Source organism: Hipposideros armiger, unplaced genomic scaffold, assembly GCF_001890085.2.
Source record: "Hipposideros armiger isolate ML-2016 unplaced genomic scaffold, ASM189008v1 scaffold_995, whole genome shotgun sequence".
Lineage (NCBI taxonomy): Eukaryota > Metazoa > Chordata > Mammalia > Chiroptera > Hipposideridae > Hipposideros > Hipposideros armiger.
The window spans coordinates 136,003-151,703 of record NW_017732345.1 but is presented as its reverse complement, the minus strand read 5'-3'; the positions used below and the strand labels follow the sequence as shown (position 1 = coordinate 151,703).

The 15,701-nt window shown below is 39.3% G+C and overlaps 1 protein-coding gene across 1 annotated transcript in view; it reads right to left on the bottom strand.

Moving 5' to 3' along the window:
- Positions 1-15,344, bottom strand: part of CPB1 (carboxypeptidase B1) — a 31,524-nt gene extending 16,180 nt beyond the window's left edge. Inside the window, exons 1-6 of the mRNA XM_019631373.1 lie at positions 15,247-15,344; positions 15,061-15,136; positions 7,559-7,683; positions 1,555-1,654; positions 1,367-1,468; positions 427-528 (exon numbers count right to left, since the gene is read on the bottom strand). Coding sequence (XP_019486918.1) covers positions 427-528; positions 1,367-1,468; positions 1,555-1,654; positions 7,559-7,683; positions 15,061-15,136; positions 15,247-15,317 — 576 coding nt within the window. The 5' untranslated portion in view covers positions 15,318-15,344. The remainder of the gene's footprint in view (positions 1-426; positions 529-1,366; positions 1,469-1,554; positions 1,655-7,558; positions 7,684-15,060; positions 15,137-15,246) is intronic.
- Positions 15,345-15,701: the final 357 nt, after the last annotated feature.

Below are 15,701 nucleotides of genomic sequence, written 5' to 3'. Positions count from 1 at the left end.
TGTTTTTAAAGGGCTTTCACATATATTTCCATATATCATTAGAATTATAATGAATGAAAAACAGTATCTATACTGTTGAACTATACAATGATTATTATCTAAGAGATAATGATCAAGGTAGTGGTTTATTCACAATCACTAACTTTGAAATGACTTGTCCACTATACTATCAGCCTGTCCACCAGAGGTGGGTATGAAAGTTCAGATGAGTAAAATTTAAATAAATGTAAAGTGTTAACTGCTTTTTAAGAAAATCTTGCCTTATGAATGTCTCTTGATGAAAGCTGAAACTAATAACCAGAATTGGAACTTGGAATTATGATTTTTTTCTTTTATTATAGCTAGGTTATAAGGAATTGATTGAAGTAAAATAATACTTTCTACCTCCCTCTGCAAAGAATCACTGTACCTACTGTACCTACTGACCTCTCTCACAAACCACTGGCAAAACGCAGGGGAAATCCACTCTCTGGCGTGGAAACCACAGTCCATGAAAACGGCAGGCTTATTTGGTCCAGGTTTGCCAACCTATTGCAAACAAAAGGAAAAGGGAACCTGTGATTCATCACATTAGGGCTTAACATTCACTATCCTTCTGGACTTTGGACTCAACAGGTGAAACTCGACAGCCACAAGAGATACATCCCGTGACTAAATTAAAACATAACACTAGCACAGTATGTTCTTGCCGCTAGACACTCACAGTGTTTTGAGCTGAAGACGTACATTGCTGTTTATTATTTTTATTAAGCTTGACAACCTCATATTTTCACATGATGCTTTATTACCCTGCTTAATTGTACTCATGTGGAGGTTATTTTCAGCTGTTATTATTAGGTGACATGACCAAGACAACTGGATGAGTAATTAGAAGTAATCGTGATTGTTGCTCATCTTGTAAGAATTTTTCCTTCTCTCCCACTTATTCCTCTTTTTATTTTCTTCATTAGAATTATATGACAAAAATGGCATTAGAGGGTGACACAAACAAATTGTTGACACACTTTGTCTGATAGACATGAAGTTTAGGAAGCTCTGTAGCAAATGGACTTGCAAACAACATCTGGAAGAGAAGAATTCCATCAAGGTAAATGATCGTGTACGTGGCATACAGGAATGTAGTTAAATTTATAGGACCTCTCCTATTCTATTGCATTTTTCTTTTTGAATAAATCAAAATAATGATTTGAAAACCCACATATGTGAAAGAAGCTGGAAAATCTGTTTGATTCCCTGGGGGATATAGGCAGGGAAAGAGTTCTAAAAATGTTTGGGATGAGCATATCTGTGAAACAGATGTTAATGTGTTAGAATTCATTGCTTTAAAGCCCTCAGATATGGCAAGGTCATGGTTAAGAACAATTACCTTGAGGAGGTACATAGAGCGTCCTTCAAATGTGGTGCCAATGACACTGCGAGTGATGAGGTCTGGATTCTCACTGGCAACTTGCTGGGTCCAAGCCTCTATCTACCAAATGGAACCATGTGGATTAATGTGACATTCTTGGTTCGGTTCCCAAATCAATGTCTGACTAAATTATGGGCGCATCATACCGTTTCCCAATTGTTGTACTTCTCGTAACTGTGTCCAGTTGCACGGACCTGGCTATCAAACTGAGCCTCCAGCATAGATCTCAGGTTGCTTATCAATACCCTGCAAGAAACCAAAATGGGTGCTCCTGTGAACATAAGTATATTTCCCAGTGAACATACACGAAAACCCAGAGTCCTGCATTAGTATTAATAGATGGTACAATGCATTCCCCATGGAGTCCCATGTATTCTCTGATTGTTCTGAACGTCCTTCAACCTGAGATGATGATCACAAAGGGTGGAGAAATCCCTGAGAAGGATACTGAGAAGGAGCGTGCGAGCAAGGCAGGCTCTTCCGTGGCCCAAACTTCACATATTTGGGTGTCCTAGGATCCTAAACTTGGAAAATGGTTTACCCTGGTACCTGGGGCATTCTAGGTCAAGGCCATGGGCTGCCACACACTAGTATGCACTTGAGTCCTATCCATGGTCTTTCTTCCTCAGGTCTTCCCTGGGTTCAGCACTAAAGTCCTATGTCCCAGGAACCTGCTCAGTCCCTGGTAAACTGGGACAGTTGGTCTGGTCACCTGAGGCCTTTCTCCAGGTTTTAAGAAAAATATCTTATCGGGTGGAAATTCAGAAATATTAACAAGCTAAAAATGTATTAGATAAAAATACTGGGTTTAAAGACCTAGTTTCTGCTTGCCTGTCTTTGGGCTGGTTTAAAGTAACCTAAGAATGGTTCTGTAGCGAGGTAATAGGAAAATTGGTGACAGAACCTTGGAGGCCTGCTAATGTCTCTAAATGATTGTTCAGGTGAAATTCCTGTTATAAGAGGCAGGCCCGAGGGTATGCATATGTGTAATTTTGTTTTCTTTGCTACTTTTGAGTGGAAAGTATGTTCTGAAAGGACAAAATTTTAGGAGCGTTAAGGTCCTTAATCACAGCACCGTGAATATTATAGAAAGAGGCCAGTCTGCAGCTACTTCTATTCACAGTCAAGCCTTGAAATGTTTTTATCTCGCACACAGAGAATCGCAGCCATACATCAAAAGTCTGCCTCTCCTCCGGCTGCGCCAAGGTCGTCCTGATGAGCATGTCAGAGATGCCCTCTGAACCTCCCTTCCCCGGTCTCTCCCTCATTTGGTTAACTTGGGCATGAACTTGTATCTGTTTATGGAAAATGCAGTAAATTAATGCTCAGTGATATTTGCTTCCTAGCAAAAGGCAAATACTGTCTTAAGGTCTTAAGATAGATTCTTTATAAAAAAGGAAGAGGAGCAGATTTTAAAATTTATTCTGTGGAAAGCAAATTTCCCATCGAGCAGCCATTAGTACTTTGTTAGTGCATTAGTTTCTATGGCTGCTGTGGGTTACCACAAACTTCATGGTTTAAACAACATGAAGTTGTTATTTTACACTTCTACACGTTAGAAGTCTGACACGGGCCTCACTGGGCTAGCCAAGGGATCAGCAGGGCCGTGTTCCTCTCTGGAAGCTCTAGGGGGCAGTCTGATGCCTTGTCCTTTTCAGCTCCCAGAGGCTGCAGCACTCCAGGGCTCTCTGCCCTCCTCTTCCATCTCCCACGCCAGCAGCAGCGCGCAAGCTCACGTCGCATTGTCTGACCTCTTCTGCCTTCCGCTTGCACTTTTAAGGACCCTGGACCTATTTAGACAATCCAGCATAAGGCACCCATTTGAAGTTCAGCTGCCTAACAACCTTAGTTTCATCTACAATACTAACTCCTCTTTGCTGGGTAACATAACGTGTTCAGATGTTCTGGGGATTAGGATACAGACATTTTGGAGGGACAGTCATTCTGCCTGCTGCGTTAGGGACAATGGTGATAGTAACTGCTCTAATTATATTCCTTGCCCACACTGGATTGATAGGAAGAGGGTAGAAGAAGAAGAAATCCTAAATTAGAAATCAAAAGGTCAGGGTCATAGTGTTGCCTAACTCACAAATTGGGTTCAGAAAAGTAATTTAAATCTCTAGGCCTTAATTTTATAATTTTTAGAATGAAGGCATTTGATTAGCTGGTGTTTAATGTCCTTTTTAGCTCTAAGATGTAATGACTTGACTCAAATCCATAGGCCTGCCTAGCTGTCTTCCAAGGTTTATGAAAAAAAATTAAGCTATTAAAGTTTAACTTAAAAATTAAACTATTAAACTAGTAAAGTTACTAGTTACCATTTTCATAAAATCCAGGAAAACATGGAGGGAACTAATACCTAGAATAGAGATAGTTTAGGAAAATGATTTTCAAGTATAACGAAAATCTAAAAACAAACAAAAACAAAACAAAAACCTTGAAAACAAACAAACAAAAAAATCCAACAAAGCAGAAACTTAAGAAAACAACTACATTCCAAGATCCTCAAACTGAAAGAATAAATCCTGCCTAACAAGGATGAACTTCTCCGACTAAATGACAAAACTATCCAAGAGGAAATGGTAAGTGACACCTATTTTCACTTTAACAAGATTTTCCATTGTCAGCAAGCAAGTACTATATCATCTAGGTCACACAGCTTCTTGGTGGTGCGCAGAGAAAAGAACATTAGTTAATTGCTCGCAGGCATTCCACAGCCTCAGGACTTTCACTAGACATTTGTATCTAAGACCGTAACCATGGTGATGATCTCTGATCTATCAGGAACCAGCTCTGAGTGGAGGGGGCAGCAGCGCTCCCACAGCATATCACTGCTCTTTCTCCTGCACCCAATCCCCAAATTCAAATTACTTAGGAGAATCAGTGACTAGGTAGGGGTTGGTGTTTTGTTGGGTACTAAGATGAGACATTCTGTTAGAGTTATGGCTTCGTTAAATATTAAACATTATCATCAATACCAGGACAAAGAAGCATTAAAAAAGTTACATTTAAGATGATGCCTAAGAGTAAAAGTATTCTCTAGTAACTTGCGAAAGAGCCTCAGAATGAGGTTGAAATGTGCTGACTTCTGCGTGAAGGCGGGGAATTGACCTGAAATGATCCTTTCCAGCCCCATGATTATTTGATTTTATTAGATTGAGGGCAAAGCACTACTTTCGCTATATTACGAAATATTATAACTAAATAATGAGTTTCTATTCTAGGAGATTAAAACGATGCCTTTTAGTGTAATAGGGACCATATTACAGCTCCAACATCCAGAGGCATATACACTATATTTTTATATGTTCCTTTTATAATGCTATTCAGCTTCTTTAAAAAAAAAAACCACACATGCAGGCAAATTAGATCACAGGGACTCCCAACAGAGCAAGAAATGCAGTGTCTGAGAAGAAGAGACACGCCGCCATTTTCTCTGCCTTTCGGTTTCCCGATGAAGGAGTACTTGGTCAGTTCTGGATGGTGTGCCCATTGCTATGGCAGAACAGTGCTGCATACCCATTACCATCCAAGGACACTTTTCTGAGCGGGTCTGAATATACAGAAAAATGATGGCGTAGGTAGGCAGTGGGCAACATGCAGCCAGTCTCTCCCTGGATTGGGCGGGGCAAAGACAACCTTCCTGCCATACTAGGAAGGAGTTCTGCAGAGGACACCTGTGGAAAGTTCCTGTCAGCTTGGCTTCAGACCGTAGGCTGGAGAGTGACACCATCCAGCCCCTAGTCTTTCTGTACCAAAGGGTGCCACATAGGCATTTAAAACTAGTTATTTTTCTTGGTGCACACATTGTGGACTTCTGTAGTGATTTGAAATCTGATTGAAGTCGCCAAATAACACAGGCCTTGGTGAAGAGGATTGGAACCACTGAAACATCTGAAAAGCTACAGATAGCTCCTATTGTATCAAACAGAACTGCAAATTCTTGCTGGCAGGAAATGATCTAAATACAAATTAGTTACCATATGAGGTAATAACGGGACGCCTAGGGACTGCTTGCAGGCCTAGCAAGGATATTGCTGGTGTGCTTCTCCAGGATTTCTAGGGACTTGTTATTATTTAATATTTAGAAAATTATATGCTACAAGTATGCTAAGCAGTGAACAGAGAAACAAAAGTTAACAAGTTCTTAGCTCTCAGGGAATGTCCTGTGTTCCAGATGAGACAACGTTCATACACAGCTCCCCCAAAGTTTACCCACTAAAAGTCTGTACATTTCCCACCCAATAAAAGATGATTGATATGAGATTAGAAGCCATTTCCTGCCTTGTGATATGGGTAGAATTAGGGCATCATTCGGGTGGCTAGGGTAAGCTTACGGTCCCTGATTTTCCTTTTGTTTTTCTTAAAGAATTATAAAGAAACTCATCCTTTTGAATGTTACTGAAGGCCCCTAACGGCTAGGAATTTAGAAGTCCTTCCCAGTGTAATAAGAGCAAAATGTCACAGACATGAATCTTAATCACATTTTGAAACTTACTGTGTTATATCTTTGTTTTAAAAAGACAGTCGATTCTTAAGGTCAAATTTTGACTTCCCACAGGCAGAAGGAGATAGCTAAGCTGTGTGAAGCATGATAATGGGGCTAAACATAACAGTTTCTGTTGACCTTTAAAAACGTACAATCTCTCTCTTTGTATGATACTAAACCATAGCAGTGTTCTCAGCAATAGTAATATCATTTGCAGTTTATTTACATATTGTTTTATTTCATCGTCACAACAGCCCTTTGAGAGAGGCATTATATCCTCATTTTATAGATAAGGAAACTGAAGCTCAGAAAGGTTAAGCTAATTATCCAAGGTCACACAGCCAGGAGGTTGCAGAGCCAGGTTTGAATCTAGCCTGCTTTTTCCCCAAAGAATTTACTTGTTGCATATGCACCACTTCTGATGGAGGTATAGATTTTATAAGTGAAAACACTGACATGCTAGCATAAATACTATTCTATATCCTTAAGATGTGAAAAACAAGAGACATTTTCTGTTACAGTTATGTAGGTCACATTTTCTTGAACTTGTGATGGGAACTGTTGGATAAACATTCAAATATGCAGGACTGGAGCCCGAGACCGGCCCTTTACCCCGTGCTGACCCGCTTCCTGGAGGAAGAACTCTGCTCTGGACTAAAGACCCTACTTCCTCCTTCCCTCTAGTTTAAATGCCTGTAGGTCTCTCCCAGTTCTAAGCCTCAGCATACAGCCTGTTCTCTGACTAGAATATGATTTTTTCTTGTCTTTGTCTGGATAATTCCTACTCATCTCTCAGTTCTCAGCTAAAGCCTCATTTTTTAGGGTGGTACTTTCTAGGCCCTAGACTTAGTCTATTCCCCTGCATCTCAAGCTCTTTACTTTTCTTGACATGGACTACACACCACGGCAATTCTTTGTTCAAAGCCTGTTTTCCTCAGAAAGGGGTGGGGCCATATCTCTCCTTTTTGGTACTTGGCATATGTAGGCACTCACTATTGGATGAACAGATGGATAACTGCCTCTACTTAGGAAGACGTGCTCATCTTAAAAGGCTTAGATGGACCAGCGTGCTATTTGGGGAGAGGACACGTGGGGTGATCAGCGTAGTCAGCTCTGTTCTTTTGGGAACCACTTTCTTTTCTTCCAGTCCTTCTCTCCATGCCTTCTCCTACCATTAGAGATATTGGTGGGGCCTTGGAGGGATTAAGGACAGAAGGACCACTCAGTCTGACTCTAGTCTGGTCCTTAATCTAAAGAAGCGTGTGAAAGGCCCTCATGGTTCACAGTAGGTCTGGCTGCTCACCTGGAAAGGAGACGATACAATTTGGGACTACAGTGGTATCTAGCTGATAACAAAGCGTCAGTTGGTTTGGCCTGTAGTCTATATATCACTTTTAAACCAGTAGGAGGCCAGATATCTGACTGCAGATTTGGGGTTCAAGAGTTCAAAACCATTTTTATTGGAGTAATAATTAAACAGAAAATCTCCTAGGCCTGAAGTCTTCAACTGTGGAATTCAGGGCCCACTCTGCCATTACCTGTTTATAGGGCCCTGGGGAAGCCATGATCTTGGTCTTATTTTTACCTTCCCAGGGTTGTTCAGAAGCTTGGATGAGAGCATACGTGGGAGAGAATTGTAATAGCATAAAATACAGACTTACTCGTATTGTAGTTCATTCTGCTCCAGAAAGTCTTCCACATTGGAAATATCTTCTGCTTTGACACGGAAGTCAGCTGTACTGTGAGGTTTGAGCTGTGTGACAGAATCTGGTTTCCAGAAATCGATCTGAATAAGGAATAAGATATATTGTATTAGGCACCTATAATCCAATGGGTAAATTATCATTGACAAGCACACTATTGCTCTATTCCATTGAGTTATTTTCAAACTCAAATTACCCATGAAATCTCTTAGAAAATCTTCTTTGAGTGAACAAAAGTTGAGAGCAAGCAGTTAGCTATCAATACAAATGTTTACACATACATACATCAGCTTAATTGATTATCAACAAGCATGAAGAACATATAATTATTTCCCATAGTGCTAGTTAATTGCAGTATTCTATAACTACTCTTCTAATTATTGACTTTTCTACAGAAGTTGCTTATTGTGATAGCAATGTTTGTGCTAATGGATAAATGCGTTGAATGAGTGATGATGAATTAACTAGAGACAGAGAATTTAACAGAGAGAAACTGAGCTTTCCTTTGTACTTTTTAATGGACTTATGAGTTTATCTTGGAACTCAGTGCTGTACATGTCACAGTAATATGGGATCCAGGAGTGTGCTTGACCTGTGGAGGATGCAAAAAGGAAGACAAATCTATCTTTCCATAGTGGTCATCCTGGTACCATGGCCAGAAACAAAATACTCTCAAGGAACTAGTAATATACTGACATTTTCATTTGTTCATTATTCATCAACTATTATTGAGGACCTACTATGTACTAGGCCCTGTGACTGAGACTGGAATATAATAGTAAGCAAATCAAATATGGCTTCTGTCCTCATGGGGGAGATTTTAGAGAAAATTATGCACACAAATAACAGGATGACAAATCTGATGTTTTTCTTTGTGGATGTGTGGTTTCAAATCTCCTTTTCCTATGGTAAAATATTAACCGAGGACATTCTGCCTCTTGTAAGTGTCTGTTTTCCTGTTCCCTGTTTGAGTTGAGTAAAGGCCTAGCAGCCTGAGATGCGCTCTATAGTGGGTCTTTCTCTTCCCCTGTGTCTTGCACGATCCCTGTTTAGATGTTTACGAGCTAGTCTTAAACTAGAGATGTGATAGGTGGTGATATTTGAGACAGTTGCTTGGAAATTTGGAAAGGAGTTTGGGCAGATTGAGAGGTTGTTTAATAGAAACTGGTGAAGTGAGATGTTAGGATGACTTGATTTTAGATACGCTTGTGGAGAATTCAATAGCCTGTATTTCCAAGCCACTGTAGATGTCTAGTGGGTGCTGAGTCATGAGCCAGGATCACAGGAATCATCGGGGAAATGGGAAACAGGATATAGGATTACATCAGGAGGGATTCCAGAAGAAAAAGTGTTGGCACGGTTATCATTAGGTGTTGAAAGGAGAGAGTTTTAATGGTTTGGTAAGGACTGGCTACAGCATATGATCTAGTGAGTCAAAAGTGAGAGGATGAAGATGAGACGTTAAAAGGTAGTGAAGGAAGTGTAAAGGCATGTCATGATAAGACAGAGAAATCATGGGGCCGGTAATGAATTCCAGTTAGCCAGCTCTGTAAAGAGAAGGGCAATGAAGACAAGCACATTATAGGAGAAAGCGTATTTTTAAAAGTTAAGTCTAAATTTGTGTTCTTAATAAACTCTTGCCATTCCAAGGTGGGATCGGAGAGGGAGGTGCATCTTTATTATAGACCCAGAAGTTCAGAATTGGGAAGGCACGTGAAGTCCTCCAAGCACCTGTAGGCAAGTTGGCAGCACCCTGGGACCTGTTAGCGAACTTAGGGGACTCCCCACTACCAAGGTCTGATCTCTGTGCTTGAAAGCTCTTTCCCTGAGATTAGAAAAAACCAAGCTAACAACTCGGGGCAGGGAGGAGGTATCAGAGAAAGAACTGTTTCTGGAGAAGTGCTTGATCAGTGACCCACTTCTCAGTGGAATAATTCTGAAGCATGTGATTTGTGCCCTTTCCTAGAATCCCCTGTAGGATTAAGCTGTAGTCATCCTCTGTGGTCGCTGGCTTAATAGCACCCCCTTGGTTGGCTGAATTCCTGCCCTTCTCTGTACCACTTCCCACTTCTCTACCAGGGCTTCCTGCAAAGATTTCAAGTGAAATCTTTGCCTGCAAATCTTTGTCCAAGAGTCTGCTCTGAAAGAACTGATATTAAAATGCTAGCTTTCCACTCAGAGCAACAAATGCCTGCACAGTTTCCTTGGTGGTGAGTACACCTAGTACCTCTTCAGAACAACCTAATTATCTTATGGATGGGTGTCTTTCTGCTATTAAGTTGAAGGTTGTCTGTTCTGATCTCATAACCTCTTGCCCATTGGTCTTGGCTCTGCCAAATATTGTACGCATGCACGTGTGCGTGTGTGCGTGTGTGCGTGTGCGTGTGCTTGTGCGTGTGTGTGTGTGTGTGTGTGTGTGTGTGTGTGTATACCAGGGGTGCCAAAAAATGTATACACATGACTTGTATTCATCTTTTATTATCGGTATATGTTACAATTTTAATACAGTTTTTTTTCTTTTAAAATGTGTATACATATTTTTGGCACCCTCTGTATATTCTGCAGTGAGAATGATGGACTGTCTAAAATAGAGTAGATAATACTCCAAAAAATTGAAAACATTTATCTGTAAAGATATATGTACCCCTGTATTCATTGCTGCATTATTTACGGTGGCCAAGACATGGAAACAACCAAAGTGTCCTTTGATAGATGATTGGATAAAAAGATGTGGTTCATATAGACAATGGAATATTACTTGGCCATAAGAAAAGATAAAATGCTGCCATCTGTAACAACATGGATGGGTCTTGAGATTATCATGCTAAGTCAAATAAGTCAGACAGAACATCAAGAACCATATGATTTCACTCGTGTGGGATATAAAACTGAAACCAACAAATGAACAAGACAAACAAAAACTCAGAGATACAGACAACAGTTTAGTAGTTACCAGAGGGTAACGGGGAAGGGCAGGCAGTAGAAGAGGGTAAAGGGGTCAAATAAATGGTGACAGAAGGAGAACCGACTCTGGGTAGTGAACACATAATGCAATACACAGATGGTGTATTATAGAATTGTACACTTGAAACCGATATAATTTTATTAACCATTGATACCCAAAAAAATTTCATAAAAATAAAATACGGTAGATAAATCTCATAACTATGTTGGGAAAAAAACCTGCAGACCTAACCTGAGGTCCCTTGAAAATTTCAGTTTGACATGGATGACATTGTTCAGCAAACATACCGACATCCAACACTACGGAGTGCTGCAAGAATGTGCAGATTTATTATACTGAAGTTAGTCTCCAGTGCTTCTTAGAAGTGGAGCAAAAAATCAGGAGCAGCACTATAGCCTCATAGATGTTTACCAATACATCAAACTCAAAATATTAGCATAAGGAGATAAATATAAGTTGCAGTAATCACTAAGACCTTGTGAATGAGATCTTCTGAAGTATGGAAATGGAGTTAAAATATATATATATATATATATATATATATATATATATATATATATATATATATGATATGGGGAATTGAATTGTATGTTAAGAAGTTGTAAAACTGAGGTTATAAAATTATAATCCAGGAAACTGAGTGACAAAGAACCGTAAGAAATGTTTGTTGGAAGATCAAACAATATCTCTGGGAATAGCACTGTGGGAATGTCAACTTAAATCAGCCAGCTGGCTAATAATTAAAGATTCCTTCCTAAAATATATCACAAAACTAGCTCAAAAGCAAGATAAAGTAGTGTGTCCATTTAAGGTAAGATACATAGTCTTTATCTTCATTTCTTTGTGGAATAAGACGGGCATATGCGAGAATATCGGTGTTGGGGATTTTTGGTTCTTCACTCATTGACACAAATTTGTGTCTTCACACTGCGTTTGACTAAGTTGAGCATCTTATGGAATCTTCATTTACCTTGGTGGGGTTTTCCTTTCTTGTTGGAAGAGGAAGTGACTTCCATCCTAGGCCTGATTCCAGACAGCGTGTAGGAATTTACTCGTATAGTGGGAGTGTTGGGAACATTAGAAGACTGTGAGCAGGTTATTCTAGGCATAGACATGTACCTTAAACTAGAGAAACAGTTCAAGAAAGCACAGAGAAAGGAGAGCAGGGTTTATGGTGAATGTCACTAATGATGGAACAAGTGCAACCCAGAGCACAAGGAGATAAATTAAAGTCCTTACTATACAATTACAGATGAGAAAGGAGAGGCAGCCAGAGTCCTATGTGGTCACAGGTCTCTCCAATACATTCAATTTGATTTTAAAAGGACATGTCCAAACGCTGGGAGGAAGGACATGTGACCAAGGATGAATACAAAGACTGGCTGCCCTTGTAATGATCTTATCAGGAAGGCTACAGTACAGAATCTGCTGTACCTGCAAGATTGCTAAGGAGAATAAAAATCTGGTTTTCAATCATGTTTGGAAATAAATGAATAAAGAACAAACATGCTCCCAACTGCTTGGAGCTAAAACATGATGTCTGCAGTTGGAAGAGAGGAAGTAGCCCTTTTTAACTCTTGTTGGGGTTTGCCTAGTCCAAGGAGTTACACTGTCTCTTGTTTCTTCTTCTTGTATAGAGAGATGAAATTAACATCAGTAAAGAACGTGTCACATGTTATATATACCATGTTTCCCCATGTATAAGACGCACCCTTTTTCGAAAAAATTGGGTCTAAAAACTGGGTGCATCTTATACAGTGGTTATATGAGTGCAAAAACAAGTGCGAAAAAAGCGGGAAATGCAAATAAAAAAATCTACAACCAGTGTATAAGACGCACCCAGTTTTTAGACCCCAAATTATTCAAAAAAGGGTGCGTCTTATACATGGGGAAATACAATAATCTTAGCAGAAATTTTCCTTGGAAAGAGAACATTGAGGCCCAAGTTGATGAGAAGAGGGGATTATATTGGCCATGCAAATTGCCCTCCAGCTCCGAGATGTAATGATGGTAATAATAACAAACATATAGTTCTTACTATATATGTTCTTTCTAAATGCTTTACTTATATTAATTCTTTCAAATCTCACAACAATCCTATAAGTAAATACTGTTATTCCACTTTGGTAAATGAGAAAGTTGAGACCCAGAGAGGTGCCCAAGGTCCAGCTAGCAAGCAGTAGAGCCAGGGATTGAGCTCAGGCGGTCTGCATCCAGATTCTCGACTCCTGACCATCCTAAAATGCTGAATTTTAGGTAACAAAAAAGTACTGCCGATGTGATTGCAGAACTTTCTCAGCAGTTTTGGAGGAATCAGAGCTTGAAGGGATCGCTGAGGAGTGGTGGGGTAAGTCTTGGATTCTATAAAGAGGAAAACAGGTGGGTTCCAGAAGCAGGAGCCCCTGGGGCCTGGCATGGATTCTGGCAAAGCTGCAGAGTAAACTGGAAGCAGATGGATTGTGAATGCTCAGCAAAGGAAGTTGTGATTTCTGGGAACCAGCATGGTTTAGAGCAAGAATAAGTCAAGCCCAATTAACTTCATCTTATTATTGGAAGAGACCACTTGCCCGAGTGCTAAATCTGGATCTTAGCAAAGCATTTGACTAAGTCTCTGCATTTAGATTCTTCCTTACAAGCTGGAAAGCACAGTGTTATCTGTAGGTAACACCCCAGAAACATGGGTGGTTGAGCCAACTTATCCAAGAAGAGCTGATTAATGAATCACTTTCAGTGCTTAACACTATGTCTGGAGCATTGGAGAATCATGATAAATATGTGTGGAGTGAACGACCCATGAAGGAGGCCTCTAATTCTGGGCTGACCCCTGACTTACTTAGTATTGTTTTTTATAAGTGACAAAGATAAAAGTTGAGAAGACATGCTTATCAAACTTGCTGGTGATGGAAAATTATGGGGAAGAATTATTACCCTGGATGCCTGAATTCGTTTTTAAAATGATCTCAACATGCTGAAAACAGGTTATCAAGATAAATTTTAACATGGTAAATGTAAAATCTTACATTTGGGTTTAAAAAATCAATTAGGCAAGCCAAAGGAAGAATATATTTCTTGAGGGTGATTCATGTGAGAAAAAAAATAACCTATGGTTTTGATTGGCCATAGGTTTGCTGTGAGCTAAGAGTATTTTATAACTGTTTTAGATGCTAAAAAGAATCGTGAGCCCCATTAATAAATGTCTGCTTTACAAATGAAGGCAGGCAATGGTCCTGCAGTATGCATTAATCAGAGCACACCTGGAGGTACACTGTCAATTCTGAGAGCCACATTTTAAAAAAGAAATATAGACAGAAACATTGAGCAATATCCAGAGGTAACCAGAATGATTGAGTGTCTGTACACCAGTGCTAAGAGAAATGATGAAAGGCCTGGAAAAGATAAGTCTTAGAGGTAAGACAGTATTTGGCTCAGCTAGATCCAATGGGTCAAAGTCAGAGAAGGCAGCTTCCAGCTCATATAACAATTAGAATGATTTATTTTTTTAAGGCAAACAGACTATGAAAAGCAGTTTTCTAACTATTCCTAGAATTACTAGGGCTAGCAACCAGGGATGCTATTTCTATGTAGGAAATTCCAGATTTGAGTGGAAGGTTGGAATAAATGACTATATTCTCTTTTAATTCTAAATTTCTGAATCTGTTTCAGATTATGACACTCTCTACCATCTTTTTTTCATCTCTCCACACTTTAAAAGCTAAAAAAAACGAAAAAAACACAAAAGAACTATAGAAAGAAGGAAAGATGGATGGATAGATAGATATTTAGGAGCTAGTAGATTATTTTGGTTTATATATTCATAAAGAAACAGCATTGGCCTACGTGAACTATATGTGATCAGTGATAGCTTCCAACCACATTAGAAATATAATTAAAAATATCAGTTTTCATCCTATATACAGTGGATTTTTTTAAAACTAGCATAGAGATTTTGATTTCTCGAAAGTAAAAGTGTAAAGTATGGAAATCACTCATGGCTTTTTACCTTCTTTTCCCCATCATGTCGTATCATTAAGAGGGCCTGAGTCAAGGTCATGAAAACTCAAGCTGTTTTATTTGGAATGAAAGAAAATCAAAGAGAACAGATGATACAATGGGATGTGGAAATGAATTTCAAGTTGGACAAAAGCCCAGTTTTTCAGTAATATCCAAGTTGATAATTTTTCTTTTTTGCCTGAGACGGGAAGTGACTGTACATTAGATGTTCTATGACCTTTGCAACAGTTCTAGCTCATCCAGTTGTCATACTCTGTCAGCTCTTTAAAAAGTTACCTTGGATTTATAATACAGTAGGGCTCTTGGCAATCTGATTTAGGTAGAAAAAGAAAGTGGCATTAAATATTTTTCAAGTTTTTATTTCTTGCTACAAAAAATGCTATAGTTAATATTTTATGTCAATTTTCCTTTGATGGAACCACAGTGCCATCTAAGATTTTAAAGTAAGTGTGAAGCAAACCTATAGTATGGAATTATTATTTACCTCATTGGTGTTGGCCAGCTCCTGGAGTAAGCTGATGTGATGTTCATTTTCAACATTGACACGGAACACCTTCTCGCTGAATGGTGAGATAGCAGAAGAAAGGAGAATTTAAAATTGGGTGATACATTCAAATTTGGGGACTAGCAAGGAAGAAAGACTTGCTCATTTAAGGGGCTGTTTACTTACCCCTCGAAGTGCTCACCAGAATGGTGAGCAGATGCTAGGGCCACAGTTGCAAGAACTAAGAGCGCCAACATTGTGCTTGAATAGGTCTTTTGGGTCTGTTTCACCTGCTTTTATATATCATCCTAGGTGTTCTTTGTTTTCTTCTTCCAATTGCAAATAGGCACTATCAAATCTTGATTAATAGTTTTCCTGGCACTGTTGCCTTGGTAGCCGTGTGAAGTCTGAGAAGATATCTCTCTGCACACCTGTGGAAACAGCAAATAATCTCAACTTCAGCCTATCTAATTTGGATGTTGGACCTTGAATAGCCTGGAGGTAAGTGAGTAAAATAAAATATATTTTGTCATCATTTTTATTTAGTTTTGAATTGAGAATTACATACAATAGATTCTATAGATTTAAGTGTAAAGTTTGATGAGTTTTTACAAATGTTGAACCCATGTAATAAACATCCC